Here is a 17,770-nt window from a genome sequence, read left to right as displayed (position 1 = left end):
ATGGATGCTCGACCGTTTCATGTTTTTGCCACCTGCCAGCCAAACTGTGTTCCACACCCTTCCTTTCTCCTTGGGCTCCAAATCCAAAATATGTTCTGATTTCTCAAGTAGGATACACGCTGCTGGGCTGAGGCAGGAATTAAGGTGACAAGAATAGTATTTAAAAAAAATTTTTTTTTAATCTTTATTTTTGAGAGAGATACAGAGTGCAAATGGGGGAGGAGAAGAGAGAGAGGGAGACAGAATCCGAAGCAGATTCCAGGCTCTGAGCTGTCAGCACAGAGGCTGACACAGGGCTTGAACTCACACACTGCGAGATCATGACCTGAGCTGAAGTCAGATGATTAACTGACTGAACCACCCAGGCGCCCCAAGAATAATTTTATAGTACACCAGAGACTGTTTTAAAAAGCCATGGTTGGGCACCTTGGTGGCTCAGTCGGTTGAGCATCTATCTGACTCTTGATTTTGGCTCAGGTCACAATCTCACAGTCTGTGGGGTCGAGCTCCACATTGGGTTCCACGATGAGAGTGTGGAGCCTGCTTGTGATTCTCTCCCTCAAAACAAACTTTGAAAATAAAAAAGCTATGGTGAGGGGCACTTGGCTGGCTCAGTTGGTAGAGCATGGGACTCTCGATCTCAGAGTCATGAATTCAAGCCCCATGTTGGATGTTGGACGTGGAGCTTACTCTGAGAAAAAAAAAAAAAAAAAAAAAAAAAAAAAAGCCATGGCTAAATAAATATATGGATTTCTTTCATAACTTACCAGGCTGTGGAGTTATCCGAGGCATCATCTGGTTTGGCACACTGCCACGGATCATAGATGGGTCAGGCAGAGGGCCATCTAGGGTAGAATAGAGAAATGGTTAGAAAATCATCTTTGGCAAGAGGCACTTTTGTTTAAAAAAAAAAAAAACAAAACACAAAATATCTTTAGTAGTATCTTGAAAAATTCAGCCTGAATCTCCAAAGAATAAAGCTATGAATTTAGACAAGAACCTGAAGAAAACTGTTAGTTCTGGAATATAAGAAAAGCCTCCAAATAATTACAGTATATCCTATGCTTTCTTTCAGTGCTGACAAGAAAATAATGTAAGTTCTTAACTTTAAAGAAAAGAGAAAGGCTATTATAGCATTTAATATGCTACTATTTGAACTATTTGACTAAACTGTTTGAATTAAGTTGTTTTTGGTTGTTATGCAGGAGAATGTCTTCAACAGATAGCTACAGATTTTGTTCAGTGACCAGATTTGATTGTGTACCCCAGTAATAGGTGTTTTTATGCGCACAAACCCATTGTGAACACTGACTTTAAATAATTCAGGTACTCTACTGCTCTACATATTGTGCACACCTCTTAAATACAAAAGTAGAAAGAATTAAAAAAGACATCAAAATGTAAACACGGTTGACCCTTGACCAACATTTGAACTCTGCAAGTCCACTTACATGTGGACTTTTTTAGTAAATGTGTATTTCTTATGATTCTTTCCTGTAGCTTATTTTTCTATAGGAACACAGTATTTAACATACTTAACAGGCAAAATATGTGTTATCTGTTTGTTATCCCTAAGGCTTCTGGTCAACGGGTTTTTTTTGGGAGTCAAAAGTTTTATGTGGATTTTAAACTGTGCAGGGGTTGGCGCCCCTAACCCCTTGGTTGTTTAAGGGTCAACTGTATATAATTTCTAGTATTTTCATGGATTATTTGCACATCTTCTAGCATAGACCTTCCAACTTTTCTCCACATCATCGTGTAGATCAAATAATATTTCTATAGCACCGTGGGAAAAGACAGGATGCTTGTAGTGACCCAACTCTGCCTTGGACACCTCCTGACCCAAAGTGCTACTGCACTCAAATCTCAGACACACTTGTGACGACTACGCTCTAAAGAGAAGCCTACAGTGTGCTATACTAACTAGTAACAGAAATGATCACACAACTAAGTGGGTTAGTGCAATTCAAGTTAACTAAATCCATCAAGATTTGCCACTAATATTGCTCTTAATAAAACTATAATACAGTCAAATTGAATACTGGAGAGAATTCTGAACATTTATTCATACACTCTTTTATCCACAATTGTGCAAGATTTCTAAAAATTACATATATACCCTATGTTCACTATATAAAAATTAGAGAATAGAGATAAACCTGTATAGTTTTAATTTTCCACATGTATATTCATCTACACTTTATATAAAAGCAAAATTTTCACTTAATATACAAGGAACTTTTTCCCTGTCAATAACACAGGTAAGTGTTGCAAGCTAAATGCCAGCAGAGACCAGGCAGTCAGTACCAGTCAGTGGGAAAGACCAGGCATCTGAAACAGGGAAAAGGGAGCAACTGAGATGAAGTGGGAAAAGCACAACTATGATGACAAGCAGCCATTACTCTAGTGAGAGACTGTGGTGCTGCTGTGGGAAAGACAGGGCCAAATATGCTAGATCCTTCCATCTCTAAAGGAAACCAGGAATCTGTATATTTTTAAGTGTTTTTTTTTTTTTTTTTTAAGTTTATTTATTGCAAGGCGGGGCGGGGGTGGTGGTGGAGGAGAGTAGAGACAGGGAGACAGAATCCCAACCAGGTTCCGCATGGTCAGCGTGGAGCCCAATGTGGGGCTTGAACCCATGAACGGTGAGATCATGACCTGAGCTGAAATCCAGAGTAGGACACTTAACTGAACCACCCAGACACCTCTATGCAAAATCTTTTCAAACACATGAAAATATTCAGATGAAAAAACAAAAACCTAATTCTACTGCCTACAGCTGGCTCACTTTCATTTACAACTATAATGCACATGATGGTTTTTACCGACTGCATGGTATAAATGTGCAATGAAACCTACTGTGGGCCCAGGAGGCAGCTCTTAAATTTTATCATAAGGGGGGGCAGCTGGGTGGCTTGGTCAGTTGGGCGACTGACTTCAGCTCAAGTCATGATCTCACAGTTCATGAGTTCGAGCCCTGTGTCAGGCTCTGTGCTGACAGCTCAGAGCCTGGAGCCTGCTTCGGATTCTGTGTCTCCCCCTCTCTCTGCCCCTCCCCTGCTCATGCTCTATGTCTGTCTCTCAATAATAAACAGATGTTAAAAATAAAAAAAACTCTGAAAAAATTTTATCATAAGGAACATATGAACATCTGAAGAACATTTTGATGACAATTTTTATTTAGATAAAAAATATGTATATATACATATACATAATGAAACCATTAATTAAAATGTTTATCATTCACATCTAGATAAATACCCCAAGGCAAAATACACACCTAGATTGAACAAATTCCTTATAACACACAACACTAAATATATCCAAGTAAGCCTATCACCACCCCCTACCCCCCCAAGCAACCAATATTAACAAATTAGCATTGGGGCACCTGGTTGTCTCAGTTAAGCTCATTGGGTTTCCTAATCTCTCAATTTTTTTTCTATATATCTATCATCTCTCTACTTTTTTTTTTTTATTATTTTTTAACGTTTATTTATTTTTGAGACAGAGAGAGACAGAGCATGAACAGGGGAGGGGCAGAGAGACAGGGAGACACAGAATCTGAAACAGGCTCCAGGCTCTGAGCCGTCAGCACAGAGCCCGACGCGGGGCTCGAACTCACGGACCGCGAGATCATGACCTGAGCCGAAGTCGGCCGCCCAACCGACAGCCACCCAGGCGCCCCATCTACTGACTTTTTAAAAAAAAATGTTTATTTTTGAGAGGCAGACAGAGTACGAAGGGGTGAGGGCAGAAAGAGAGAGGGAGACAAAGAATCTGAAGCAGGCTTCAGGCTCTGAACTGTCTGCATGGAGCCCGATGTGGGGCTCGATCTCACGAACTGTGAGATCATCACTTGAGCTGAAGTCAGACACTTAACTGAGCCACCCAGGTGCCCGATTTTTTTCTTCTTAATTTAAGGTCTAAGACCCAATGTGGGGACTTAAACTCATGACCCTGAAATCAACAGTCACATGCTGCACCAAATGAGCTAGCCAGGCACCTCATATTTAGTATCTTTTTAAGCCGTTTTTTAATTCTTATCTTCTGTGTTTTGTTATTGCTAATCTGGTTTTAAACTCAGTCAACTCTCCCATTTCGTTTTCCATCCCCTGCTGTCTTTTTATGTCTGTGTATAGTAATTTTTTCTTTTGAAAATTTCCTTTTTCTGTAATAACTCTCCCTTGCAGTTGTAATTATCTACATGGACCACAGGAGGAATTCCTTTATCTCTGTATAGGGAGCGATCCCCTCAGGGTGTGTGTGTGCTATGTGCTCAAGAGGGTAGGTGGTATTACCTTAGAGGGGTTTCTCTGGCAGCCACACCTTGCCCTTCACCTTTAAGTGGAGGGTTCCAGATGGTTGGTTAAATCTGTTCAATCTTTCAACTGCCTGGGTAAAAAGGGGATGCTCTGGAGAAGCCTCAAAATATTCTAGTGTATAGTGTATGGTTACTTTAGCAGTGCAATACTGGAGGCACTTTTAGGATGTTTCTAAACATCCTGTCGGATGTTTCAATAGTATAAATTACGTTACTGTGAATATTTCTACCCAACTGTACATTACTTTGTATTTCTAGAAATGTAACAACTGGATTTAAGGTAATGAAAAAAACATTTAAATTCTTACCAACAGCATATTCCAGAACCATGTTACCATACAGTCATTAACACCCACTCTAACCTTTAGAGACGCCAAAAGGTCATATTGATTTTACTTGTTCTTTCCTTTTCCCATTTTTCATCTTTCCCCCCAAGTCATATACTAAGGAAATTATACCTTTAACACTGAAAATACTTTCCTTGGTTTGTCTATTAATTACACGTATGGTATCTTCTGTTGTCATTTTTTTTTTCCTCAAAACTTCTAGGCAGTATCTAAAGATGTTCCTTGTTTTATTTTATATTTTCTTCTATACATTCTGTGTACTACTTTCAATTTTTAGCTTAAAATTTAAAACTTCTCATTCTTCTACAATCTGCATATGGGATAGGGTGGGGATCTCATTCTACAAAAGGCCAGATTTAGTATAAGCTAAAGGTCAACATATCCTTAGGGCTATTCAGTTCCATTAACATTGGTTCCTGCCTGCACCCCTACCACACTGCTTCCACCCCACGAGACTACAATTTAGTATCTGTAGACGTTAAACTTGGCTCCAATTTCTCCAGACAAAAACTACCAGAAAACGAACTCCAGAAAGCTCTACTGCACCCAAGTGTCTCAGGTTTGCCCACCTGTCTCTATACCTTAGGTGCTGTCCTGGTTTAGACCATCAGCACTGAATCCACTCTTGACTTTCTTGTTTTTGAACATCTGCTCTCCTACCTACTCAAAACACAGCTGCTTTTCCTTTGTCAGTGGGCCTCCTTGTACACTCTTTCTCTGCCACAAATGCTGTTCCGCTTCTCAATTCTTCTCCCACCATGGCCCAATGAGAACACTGCAGTTAACAAACGGAGCTGCTAAAGGCAAGTGGCAACCAGCAGTTCTCCATTTTACTACTTTGAGGCCTGAGGGAGATGAATTTTGAGCCCACCAAAAATCCTGGCATGAGTTGGCACCTATTCACTCAGCTTGGCACTATCTACAGGTAATCGGCTTTCCCTGACTCAAGATATACAGAATTTCTGCTATCATAGCCTTTCTCATATCATTTAATATAGCCTGTGTTCTTCCTCATCACTGTGTACATAACTCCTTATGTCACTCAAGATGAATTCTTATTTTTATTTTTTATTTATTTTTTTATTTATTAGTTTTATTTTTTTAATGTTTATTCATTTTTGAGAGACACAGCATGAGCAGGGGAGGGGCAGTGAGAGAGAGAGAGAGAGAGAGAGAGAGAGAGAGAGAGAGAGAGAGAAACAGACAGACAGACAGACACACAGAATCTAAAGCAGGCTCCAGGCTCTGAGCTGTCAGCACAGAGCCTGACACAGGGCTCGAACCCACAAACTGTGAGATCATGACCCGAGCTGAAGTCGGACACTCAACCGACTGAGCCACCCAGGCGCCCCTCAAGATGAATTTTTAAATGCTTCTAGGGGCGGCACCCGGGTGGCTCAGTCAGTTAAGCATCTGACTTCAGCTCAGGTCATGATCTTGCAGTTCATGAGTTTGAGCCCTGCATCAGGCTCTGTGCTTACAGCTCAGAGCTTGTAGCCTGCTGTGGACTCTGTGTCTCCCTTTCCCTCTGCCCCTGCCCTGTTGACACTCTGTCTCTCAAATATTAACAAAAATTAAATGCTTCTGAAAAACAGTTCTTAGCCTTCAAACATATTGTATCAAGAAGAAAGCATGACAATGTTAAGGAACACAGTGTTGATCATTTGTTTAGGATGTATGAAAGCTGGTGGGGCCTCTGAACCTGTTCAGCACTGGCTGCCTACCAAATATAAGTCCATATAAGCCTGTAGGCTACCATTTTCTAGGTGTTCACTCAGAGAGAAGAGTATCTTGGGCTTCTAAAAATGATGCCAGATGATCAAAACATGTTAAGCACTATGACCAGAAATCTTAAACATACTGTTTAATTACTGCTCTTATGAAGGGTTGAATTATTTTCTTTGCAAAGGCAAAAAAGGGTCATTCAAAAACTCTAGAAAAGTTATGCAAGCTAATGCAAATTATTGACTTTGGCTAGAAAACATTTTATTACCATTTTCTTCCCCAAAACAGCTATAATGAAAAGCACTTACTAGAAGTCATTCCTGGTTGTGGCTGCCCCATATTAGGCCCTGGATTCATAGAAACTGGTACCATGCCTGCAGCACTTGGTAGCATGTTTTGTTTCTGTAGTCTAGTCCTTCGTTTTTCTTCTAGTTCTTTCTGGATCTTATAGATTTTCTCAGCTAGCAGGTGGTAGTATTCGGCCTTTTTGAATTTTGAAAATAAAACACAGATAAGGAAAAAAGAGGAATTACTATTAGGTAACAGAAAAAATGAACAGATATTAGCTTCATTTACAGATATAAGGAGAAACCCAAAGAGGGGAAAAATCTATTCCCCTTTTAAAAGTTTTTATTTTAATTCCAGTTAGTTAATATACAGTGTTATATTAATTTCAAATGTACAATGTAGTGATCCAATACTTCATATGTCACCTGGTGCTCATCACAAGTGCTTACCTTAGTCCGCAACATCTATTTCACCCATCCTCCCCACCCCCGCCTCTCCTCTGATACAACCACCATAAAAATCTACTTTCTTAGATCATCCCAGATGTGAGTTCATGTTTGGAATCATCATGCGAAAAGCAGCTTTGTGATGAAGCTACATAGTAAAGCATGACCTCTCAAAGTAGGTTAATGAAATATATGCTGGCGATTTATGGCACGTGCAAAGAATATGCTACATTTTGGAAAAGTGCCAACTTAGCGAAGAATGTTCAACTGATATAGAGAAAATGGAATACTACTTGAGATGAACATAATAAGCAGCTGATTCACCATTATTCTAGTGAAAATAGCACAGAGCTGGTAACAGCTCAACCACTTCTGAAGCTGACAGAAGGACAACCCAGATAAAGTGCCACACGAGTACACTGGATTATTAAGAGGAAAAACATAAGATTCTTGATGACATACGCCTGAAGAAAATTGCTTTGTTATCTTGACTGTGCAGTGAAACTAAGGACAGCTGAAGGGTATCCTCTAAAGTACGGTATTGTTTGTACATGTTATGAAAAGAAACAAACAACTAGGTTAGGTCTATTTCTGCCTTTATGTAGAAAAATAGATACTCACCCGATTATTTGCAGATTCGTACATGTCTCCTTCCACTTTCCGGGCATATGCAACCAAGTTTTCCATCCGTCTGTCTTTTAAAGCAGCAGGATCCGGAGTAGGAAATATGGCTTGAACTCTGGAAACAGAAAATTCTACCACTATTATATCATGTCAACTTTTCGTTCTCGTCATGGAAACGTCCAGTACTTTAAACTTTTTCCTGGTTAGTACTTTCTCATTTCTGTGCAATGTACACATTATGTAAAACAAAAAATGGTGGATGTGCTCAAATATTAAATGATACAGAGCAAATGAAATGGTCTCTGTGGTAAACAAAGGGTCTCCCCAATCAGAACATAAAAAAATGACACCATAATAACCCCCTCTGGTTCCTGTCACGCTAACATAGGAGTAAAAAAAATTATACTCTGCTTTTTGCATAAAGGAAGTGAGGAAACCTGACCTTTCTCACTGTTTTAAGTAGAGCGGCCTTCAGATCCTTCTACTCTCAATTTATTCAGCTTAATAAAACCTAATAATCACCACAAAATCTTTCAAGACCAAAAACTTCAAGTGGAAGGGGCAGAAATGCATAACGATTCTGCCAAATTCAGTGTCTTTTACTTTCTAACAGTTCCCTACAAAATGTTTGGCACTAGGGTTCCTGAAGATTTGACCAATACTTTTCCAGCCTCTAATTTTATTATTTGGAGATTTCGTGTTCACTTGTGTAGGACTTGAAGAAAACCAGGTGGGGAAGAAATAAATGGAAGTTTAGAAGAATATTTTGAGTTGGTAAAAATTTCGCAAGCATATGATGTCAAGTCAGATGATCGATCCCAAATAATCCATTGTCTGCTATGAGAGAACAGGTGCTAAACAACTGGAGTATCACAAAATAAGTTTGCTTTGCTTATTCCTTTTTAATTCATTTTATTAAAATCTTAGGGTTTTCTTGTCAAATTCCACTTCTGGTACCATTGATTTTGAATTTCTAAACGAAAGTCAAATGTAACTGGTATGCTAATGTAATATAAAAATTAGTTTAGATAAAAAATAGACCACACAGCTCTAAGCCAATAAAAAATATGGATGGACTGAAAGAGACCCTTCTATTAAGTGGAGACAAAAATGAAAAAAGACTGCTTTCCCCGAGGAGAAAAATGCTGGATGTCACTCAAAGTGCAAGTTCCATAGCAATGAGCAAGGTTCAAGCTCTGTTTTTTTTATAATATTGGGCACATTACATTTTACTGCTATCGCTTTCCCCTCCTTCACCTGCCAAGACCTCTTTAAAGAAGAGGGTGGCTGAATGGCTGGCATCCATCAACTCCATAACAAACAATGCAGAGGTATCTCACCAACTACTGACATGCACATCCGGAGGGCCAGAAGACCATAGAGGAGCCACTCTACCAGGTTAAACTTGTCAACATCATAAAAGCTTTAATAGGGATAAAGGAAAAGAGTGTTGCCACCACCATATTCTAAAGAGCTGAGAGAGACCTGGTTTTCCTTTTAAAATTTGACTTTTGCAAAGGCAGTGACACTAAAATGAGTAATTTTTATATAATATATTGAAAACTGCCACTAGGTAAAATAGTTCACACAGTTAAAGCCATAATACTCCTACAAACGATGGTGGAAAGGCTCAGAAGCAGAACAAGCAGCAAGACAGTCACAGGAGCAGAAGCATTAGCAGCAATAGCCAGACTACAGAAAAATCAATAATACTCCTCTTGTGGTTAAGTGCCTGGCAGATCGGTACCATGTTGACATGGAAACTCTCTATGAATAAGACATGCCTATAATCTTACAGTTTGTGAACAAGATGATTTCGAAGATCCTGAGTAATATCTTCATGCCACTGTTTCCGAATTCCAGTATTAGATGGTTGAGCTGCTGTTGGCATAGGACCTAGGGAGGCCACACTGGCATTTTCACTCATCATTGGGCTTTAAAAAGATATTGTGAAATAGTTTTAGTGAAGAAGGCAGGAGAAAAAAGATCTCATTTAAAGCAGAGCTGACAGTGATTACTACAATGGGTCCAACATACTATGACAAATTTCTTTACATCAAGAAATCTAGGGGAAATTGTGTGTGTGTGTGTGTGTGTGTGTGTGTGTGTGTGTGTGTGTGTGTGTGTGTGTTTGTATTTGTATGAGGCAGAGTTAACCCACAACACTTCATCATGTGGAGGGGAGGAGGAAGTCTTGGGTTTAGAAGACTTACGTGTTATGTTGTAAGACTAAACTTATTTTGACACAGCTTATCCCAGGGAATCACTGGTAATGGATTAATTCTTACCAATGGGATAGAGCAAACTCATTTTTTAAGCAATTGCACACTTGCAACTTCCTACTATATTCGGGGAAGGTACTGATCACCCATTGATACAATTTCACATAAGACTGTAGAAAGCCAAAAGTATGGCCTCCAATATACTACTTGTCTTTATCCATCAAGGATGGCTTCAAATCAGGGGGAAAAAACAAAAACAAAAACAGAAAAGGAATTTGAACAGGAGTATGAAACATGACACAGGGCAAATATCAAGAAAAAAAACTTACTTTTGAGAATTTATGGCTGAATGCAACATTGAGTCAGAAAGAAGATTCGATGTTTGAACCCCTACACCTCCATTTACTCCCATAGGACTAGCACCTAGGACAAAACAAAAAACGAGATTGAATATTTTAAATACCAATACCAAAAAGAAAGAAAAGCTATAAAAGTACTAGAAGAACTTATCACAAGAAATTTGTATCCTTTCAAAGACCCAAAACCCAGAAGCCATAAGGACAAGATTTAGAAACTGGATGAGCAAAACCTAAAACCGCAACCGTTTAAGTAACTATATATGCACATATCCTTTCTTAAGCACAACTTACGCGAGGACATAGGGAACCTAAGTGAGATGATCCCTGGAGACTGGAATCAAAGACTGTGTTTTGGTAAAACATTTTGAATACTCCTTCAAACTGCCCTGAATAGTTCTATGTGCATACATTACCTCTTCAATTAGCAATTTTATTGAATAGTCTAATTCTTTAAAAACAAAAAACAGCAATATTGACACTAACCTAGATTTTCATGCGGTTAAAAAACTCTTCTAAAATACACAATTCTATTAATATACCTCTCAAGGTATGTTAGTTAAAAACAAGGAAACAAACAAAACTTCCCACTAAAATGCCAACAGTTGGCTAGATCTATAAACATTTAATGGAGAAAAATGCTGTTGCTTTCCTTCACGTTTCCTCAATAGTAAGGCACAAATTTGCTTCTGACAGCATCAGCCTAGCTCTGAAATGTAGTTACTGGAAATGGTCTTCTAAAACAGAATTGTATTGTTCCTAATTCTGTATTTGTCAATGTAAATACTCCATGTGTAAACACTCCTTTTTAGCGAAACTATATACCTGTAACATTGATTCGCTTTACTGATGGCAACCATATGAAGAGGTGAAAGAAAAACTGATTATAATGTACACCAATTTGCTTATCTCGTTGCCTTCTGATGCCACATGAAAACAGCAAAACTTTCTCTCTGAAGTCTCCAGGTTCATGTAATATTTGGCACTGACTCTAAGAAATGGCTCAACCATAACCTGAAAAGGAATACCCTTACACCGGCCTGTATTTAAGATCCTAAGAGGGAGCATTCCCTTGAGAATACAAAAATGACGGAAGTCAGAAATTACTGGCACTGCCAGAGAAGAAGTCAGAAAGAAAAAAAAGGAATCATTAACACCTAAAACTCATCAAGAATACATTTTTGGGGGTGCCTGGATGGCTCAAGTCAGTTAAGTGTCCGACTCTTGATTTTGGCTCAGGTCATGATCTCATGGTTCGTGAGTTCAAATCCCACGAGCCCGGGAGTCTGTGCTAAAGGCACAGAGACTGCTTGGGATTTTCTCCCTGCCCTCCCCTGCCACTCTTAAAATAAACAAACAAACTTAGGGGAAAAAACACGTGTTTTTTGTTTTCTAAGCCCTGGGAGGAATCTCATACTAGTAAGACCTTTATAGAGTAGGTGAATTCAGTAGGTACTAGAAGATTAAGAACATGGTCAAACACAGTCAAGGAAGTCTTATAGTAAAAAATTCTAATTTAGGGCTCCAGAAAGGATTCTCTCTTCTTGCTACAGAATCTCTATAACCTGATATATGTTAACAGATCCTGTAGTTCTGTCTACTTAATGCCCATCCAAACTAGAGAGGTCTCAAAGTAGAGGCCATGCCCCTTTCCTATGCCCACCCCTGCCCCCAGCACATGGCATATCTGAATGAATGCTATTTCTCATTTATTCAAATATCCGCATCAATCAAAGTACCTCCAATTTATAACTGAGAACGTTCCAGCATTACAGCTAGGTCTGCCACAATGGGTGTTGTATCCATACTACCAAGTTGTTACTATGAATGGGTCTTGGTATGCTTATAAGCATTAGTATAAATGTTTGCTTAGGGTACTTCATCCTATTCAGTACTCCACACCTCAGGTAAAGATGGTATGATACAGACCCATAAACATAAATACTACTTTTTCTAAACATCCAACAACCTGGGAAAACAAACTAGTACTCATATCTACCAAACAGGTGAGATATGAGACCTTCAGAAGAGAGTACATAACAAAACCCAGGAGTTCTTGACAGTAATAGGGCCAGAATTTCCATAACATAGTTGAAAGATAGCTAACCAGTAATGTGAAGGTCAGTAATAAAACAAGAGAATAGGCCAGCTAAAGGCAAACAAAAAATCCTAAGACATTTTTATGCTGAAATTATTAAAGCCTGATCACATACACACAACCATACATGGCATATTCATTCCAAGAGTGTTTAATCTGGATTTAATTATAAGGATCGCTTCTCAGCCTTTTGGCTAAGATCAAGTGTGGATTTAATTATAAGGAAACAATCAGACTAATTCAAATTATAGGACAATCTACAGTGTTCATCGAAAGTCAATGTGTGGTGAACAAAGAGAAGGAAGATGACTTCTAGATTAAGAGACAAAAAGCACGTAACAAACTGAATGGAAAAGCCCTGAATGACTGTGGGGGACAATTGGAGAAATTAAAATATAGACTGTACATTAGATGACATTATTAACAAATATTAAATTGTGTAGGCCCAGTAACAGCACTGTGGTTATGGAGAAGAATGTCCTTATTCTTAGGAAATACATGCTAAACTAGCAGTCAAGTGTCAGGATATCTCGAGTACATGAAGAAATAAAGCAAATGTGGCAAAAATGTTGAAAATAAATAAATCTAGGTAAAAGGTATGCATAATGAACCAGAATCAAGACTTGGATTTCAACTAACTGAGCCACCCAGGCACGCCACAAAAAGTGTTATGTTCCAAATTTCCTGACGAAGTTTTCCCCTCAATTTCTAATTATATATCCAATCTGCCCTCTTGGTAGGATCCCCAACAATACTTTAGCATTAAAATAATATGGGTGAGGGCGCCTGGGTGGCTCAGTCAGTTAAGCGTCCAACTCTTGGTTTCGGCTCAGGTCATGATCTCGCTCACAGTTTCGTGGGTTCAAGCCCTGCAATGGGCTCTACACTGGCAGCATGGAGCCCGTTTGGGATTCTCTCTGCCCCTCCCCACTCATGCTCTGTCTCTCTCAAAAATAAATAAACGGGTGCCTGGGTGGCTCTGTGAAGCGTCTGACTTCAGCTTAGGTCATAATCTCACAGTTCATGGGATGGAGCCTGATGCGGGGCTCCATGCTAATGGCATGGAGCATAGAACTTGCTTCAGATTCTGTGTGTCCCTCTCTCTCTGCCCCTCTCTTGCTTGTGCTCTCTTTTGAAAATAAATAAATGAACTTATTTAAAGTTCATTTAAATAAATGAAAATAAATAAATGAACTTTAAAAAAAAAGTATGTGTGTATATATATGTGTGTGTGTGTATGTATATATATATATGTATATATACGTTTGTGTGTGTGCGCGTGTATATATATATATATATGTACACGCGCGCACACACAGCACTAACCATTTGGGAGTCCAATCTTTGCAAAACATAAAAGATAAACATTTTACGTTGCTGAGTACATGGAAATATACTCAAGTAAATTGCTTTTGTTTACAAATGTGATAAAAATCTTACACTGTTAGGGGACACAACATAGTCCCGTTTGTGGATATAGTCTACCACATCAGGTTGGAACCTAACATATCCTAAAATAAACACCATTAGTGGAAGAAAACAGAAGTGAAAAAAGCTTGTTTTAGTATTTTAAAATCATGACACATCAAAAATTAAGAAAACACAGTTAACGCTAATTTGAGTATTGAACCATGTATTTCTTTGATAATATGGCACTAGGCTAAGGCCAAGATGCAACTTGAGTTACATTTCTGATCATCATCAAAATTTTTATATTCCTAAGTAAAATCCATTATAAAACTCTAATAATAACAGAAGCCTTAAAGGATCACTTTAAATACCCAATAAAACAATTTATAGTAATAACCTTTAGTGCAAACATCACTCACAAGTACAAAGTTTGGTTAAAACTAATTTCATACGATTTTGGTGTGAAGTGAAAAAGCAGTCCCACATTCATAATATGCAATAAAATACTTTTTTAAAACTCTCTTAAAGACTGTGGAGAAAATTACATGTCCTAATCATGGTGATTCCATTTTGATATTCAGTTCTTTTACTCTCTAAGTTTTAGGGAACTCAAAAATATGAAAACAGAGGGCGCACCCTTCAACATAAACACACAAGATTATTAAAAAAAATTTTTTTTAGTGTGTATTTTTGAGAGAGAGAGAGAGAGAGCAAGGGAGGGGCAGAGAGAGAGGGGGAGACACAGAATCTGAAGCAGGCTCCAGGCTCTGAGCTGTCAGCACAGAGCCTGATGTGGGGTTGAACCCACAAACTGTGAGATTATGACCTGAGCTGAAGTCGGATGCTTAACCGACTGAGCCACTCAGGCACCCCACAAGATTATTTTTAAAAGGGCTTTCATATATGGGGTGCCTGGGTGGCTTGGTAGGTTAAGCATCCAACTTGACTAACTGATTTCAGCTCAAGTCATGATCTCACGGTCTGTGAGTTTGTGCCCCATACTGGGCTCTGTGCTGACAGTGCAGAGATGGCTTGGGATTCTCTAGTTTCCTATATCCCTCTGTCTCTCTGCCTCTACCCTACTGATGGGCGCTCGCTTGCTTGCTCTTTCAAAAATAAATAAAAAATAAATAAAAATAACATAAATAAAAGGGCTTTCATATGAAAGAAAAAACACTTCATATGTAAGTCTTTGCCTATCTGGGTTGGGCCTGATGAATAGAAAGCATGAGGCTATATATAACATGCCAGAAAGAGAGTGTATTCATATTAGTTTTTAATATGGGATTGAATACAACAAAAGAAATAAATGAGGTATCTAGAAGTTTTGGTTCACAATGATTATCACTAAAAAGGCACCACTGATTGAATTAACAAGAAATAAATGGAAACTTTAGATTAATTTTTAATCCTAAAATAAAGACACTAAAAAAAGGGAAAAAGATATCTCAAGAAACTAACTTTTAAACAATTTTGTGGCTATATACAAATGTACATAGATGATACAAAGGAGACAAAAAGAACAAAATTAGGAATTAAAACAGAAGTTTGAAAAATTAACAGGAAATAACCAGTTACAAAAATGAAAATCCAGGCCAGGCAGTAGAAAATCCAGGGGTAGAAAACTGCACTGGGTCAAGATCCTAAAACTCAAGAAGAGTCTGGGTAACTTTTTGGGTAACATGGAAAGAGAGAAGAAAATAAGCAATCTTAAGTAAAAAAAAAAGGTGAAGGGGCAGGGGAAGGAAGTCCTCAGATCTCTATTTTTGACCCCTTTTCATGTACTTGAATACGTAAGAATTTGAAAACTAGCCTGAAAGGGTAGGATTAGCTCTTCATCCCAGTTTCTGGTCTAGTTTTTTAATAATCTCCTCACTCAATGATTATTTAACAAGTTAGCACTGCTTGTCAAGAAACTGTAATACATTCAAGTTAAAACCAACAAAAATCAACAAGATTACATTTCTGTAAGAGTAGCATGCTCAATTTTGCTTTCTCATTTAGAATCAAACAATAATGGGCAGAAACTAAAGGCTATTGCAAATATTATCCAGAGGATGACAATGGACTTCATAGGAAAAAGTATGATGCATTACTCAGTACCAGACTGTTTTCTAGAAAGTTATGGAAGAAATCATCAACAAGGATAAGCAGCTGCCTCTGGTATATAGATTATGATGAGACCTTTACACTACAATCTTTAAAAAAATTACTCCAAGAAATTAATCATGTAACAAAAAAATTAAGAGATGGGGAGACACACACATACACACACAGACCAAAATAAACCAAGAAGATAATTCTGCAAATTACATGGCGTGTATACACATAACCAACATCACATCTGTCACAAGGGAAGACACAAACTTACTCATGTTGCTCATGGGCCGCATGCCTTGGGGAGACTGGCCAGACTGCTGAGTCTGCTGGTTCTTTGCTTGCACCTGGGGTTGCGTCGGCATCTGATTTACTTGATAGGGCAGCCCAAGAGCTGCATAGGCCCTTTCTATAGAGCTGGGATCAATCTGACTGACAGTGCTTAGGCTGGGGGTAGACTGCTGACCCACCCCTAGAGAGCTAGTATTTCCAAGTCCAACTGGTGCTCCAGTCAGAATTGCTAGAGAAGACAAAAGAGATGGGATTACAACGTTAAAGATGTGAGAAAAATAGACTAACCTATCTGAATGAATTTAGAAGACACAAAATTGTTACGTGATTATGAAACATCTCATTATGAAACAACATGCATCTTGTTTCCTGTTATTTCCCTGAAATAAATGTCTAGATGCAGAACTGAATGGTCAAAGGGGATCACTATCACTGGCATGAAAGGCTTTTGATCCAGAGTACCCAAAAGCCTACCTACAGGCTGCATCAGTGTTCCCACCAACTATGTATGAATGACTCAGAACCATACAAATGCCAATACCAGGTAGCATTTCTGCTCAAGTGGTGACAATGTCCTCCCTCTACTGAACTATTTCCTTATCCCAATTTTCTACTGGGCTATTTATGATTTCTTAATTAATTTATGGCATTTAATTCCTTCTTCACATGTTGCACGTTTCCAAATCTGTCATTCACCACAAATGCTTAATATTTTGTTTCTAGAGAGGTATGGTAGCTACACTTACATCTTTCTACTTTTGTCTTTATCTCAGAAAAGCTCATCATCCTAGACTTCTAAAAATAATTTCACACTTTTTCCCTTTCTCTTTAAATAACTTCAAAGTATCTAAATATTTAGGCCACAGGTATAAAAGAGTAACTTGCCCAATGTCAAAGCAATGATCTTTTAAGTTTTCATGAATGTAAAAATGGAGCATTAATTCACCCTTTTTATACAGAATAATTATTTAAAAAGTTTCTGGATCTTACTTTAGGTAATAAGCAGTTCAATCCAAACCTCATTAATATGAAGTTAATGGGAGTGGAAACAACCTAGTATGACAGCACAGGGCAGTCACAGAACTTCAAATAATCAAGAAGCACTTAGTCTAAATCCCACCAAACTGCACCGAGAATAAATAAAATAATAAATAAATAAAATAAGTAATAAATAAATAAAAGCTTTAAAAGACTTAATCACTTACACTGTTGATTTCTCTTATCTCCAGCATTTTTAAGGGGGAGACACACAGGACAATCATGCCTCGTACAATTCTTCCAGTGTGAAATGATTTGTCGAGAAGATGCACAGTGTGCCACTAAAAAGAAAAAAAATAATTGTTCTGCAAATGTAGCTTATACTTTTTTATATCAGTATCCACTAACCTGTTGATCACTTAACAAGTGCTACAAATGTTCACTCATTTCATCTTCCTAACACCCCTACAGGGTAGCTATTGGCACTCACATTTTATAGTTAAGAAAACAGGCAAGACCTGGTTAACTAATTTGCATTAAGTCAGAGTACTCAAAATGGGATTC

At 38.2% G+C, this 17,770-nt stretch overlaps 1 protein-coding gene across 3 annotated transcripts in view; it reads right to left on the bottom strand.

The window, feature by feature from the left end:
- EP300 (E1A binding protein p300) overlaps window positions 1–17,770 on the bottom strand; it is an 80,873-nt gene that overhangs the window by 30,582 nt on the left and 32,521 nt on the right. For all 3 annotated transcript variants that reach the window (XM_045062432.1, XM_045062431.1, XM_003989288.6), the window contains exons 5-11: window positions 17,434–17,547; window positions 16,212–16,457; window positions 10,306–10,399; window positions 9,551–9,688; window positions 7,752–7,869; window positions 6,705–6,879; window positions 768–845 (exon numbers count right to left, since the gene is read on the bottom strand). In XM_045062432.1, coding sequence (XP_044918367.1) covers window positions 768–845; window positions 6,705–6,879; window positions 7,752–7,869; window positions 9,551–9,688; window positions 10,306–10,399; window positions 16,212–16,457; window positions 17,434–17,547 — 963 coding nt within the window. The remainder of the gene's footprint in view (window positions 1–767; window positions 846–6,704; window positions 6,880–7,751; window positions 7,870–9,550; window positions 9,689–10,305; window positions 10,400–16,211; window positions 16,458–17,433; window positions 17,548–17,770) is intronic.

The sequence above is a fragment of the Felis catus genome, chromosome B4, assembly GCF_018350175.1.
Source record: "Felis catus isolate Fca126 chromosome B4, F.catus_Fca126_mat1.0, whole genome shotgun sequence".
In the NCBI taxonomy this organism is placed as follows: domain Eukaryota; kingdom Metazoa; phylum Chordata; class Mammalia; order Carnivora; family Felidae; genus Felis; species Felis catus.
The sequence above is the reverse complement of the archived record's forward strand: the minus strand, read 5'-3'. Positions and strand labels throughout refer to the sequence as shown.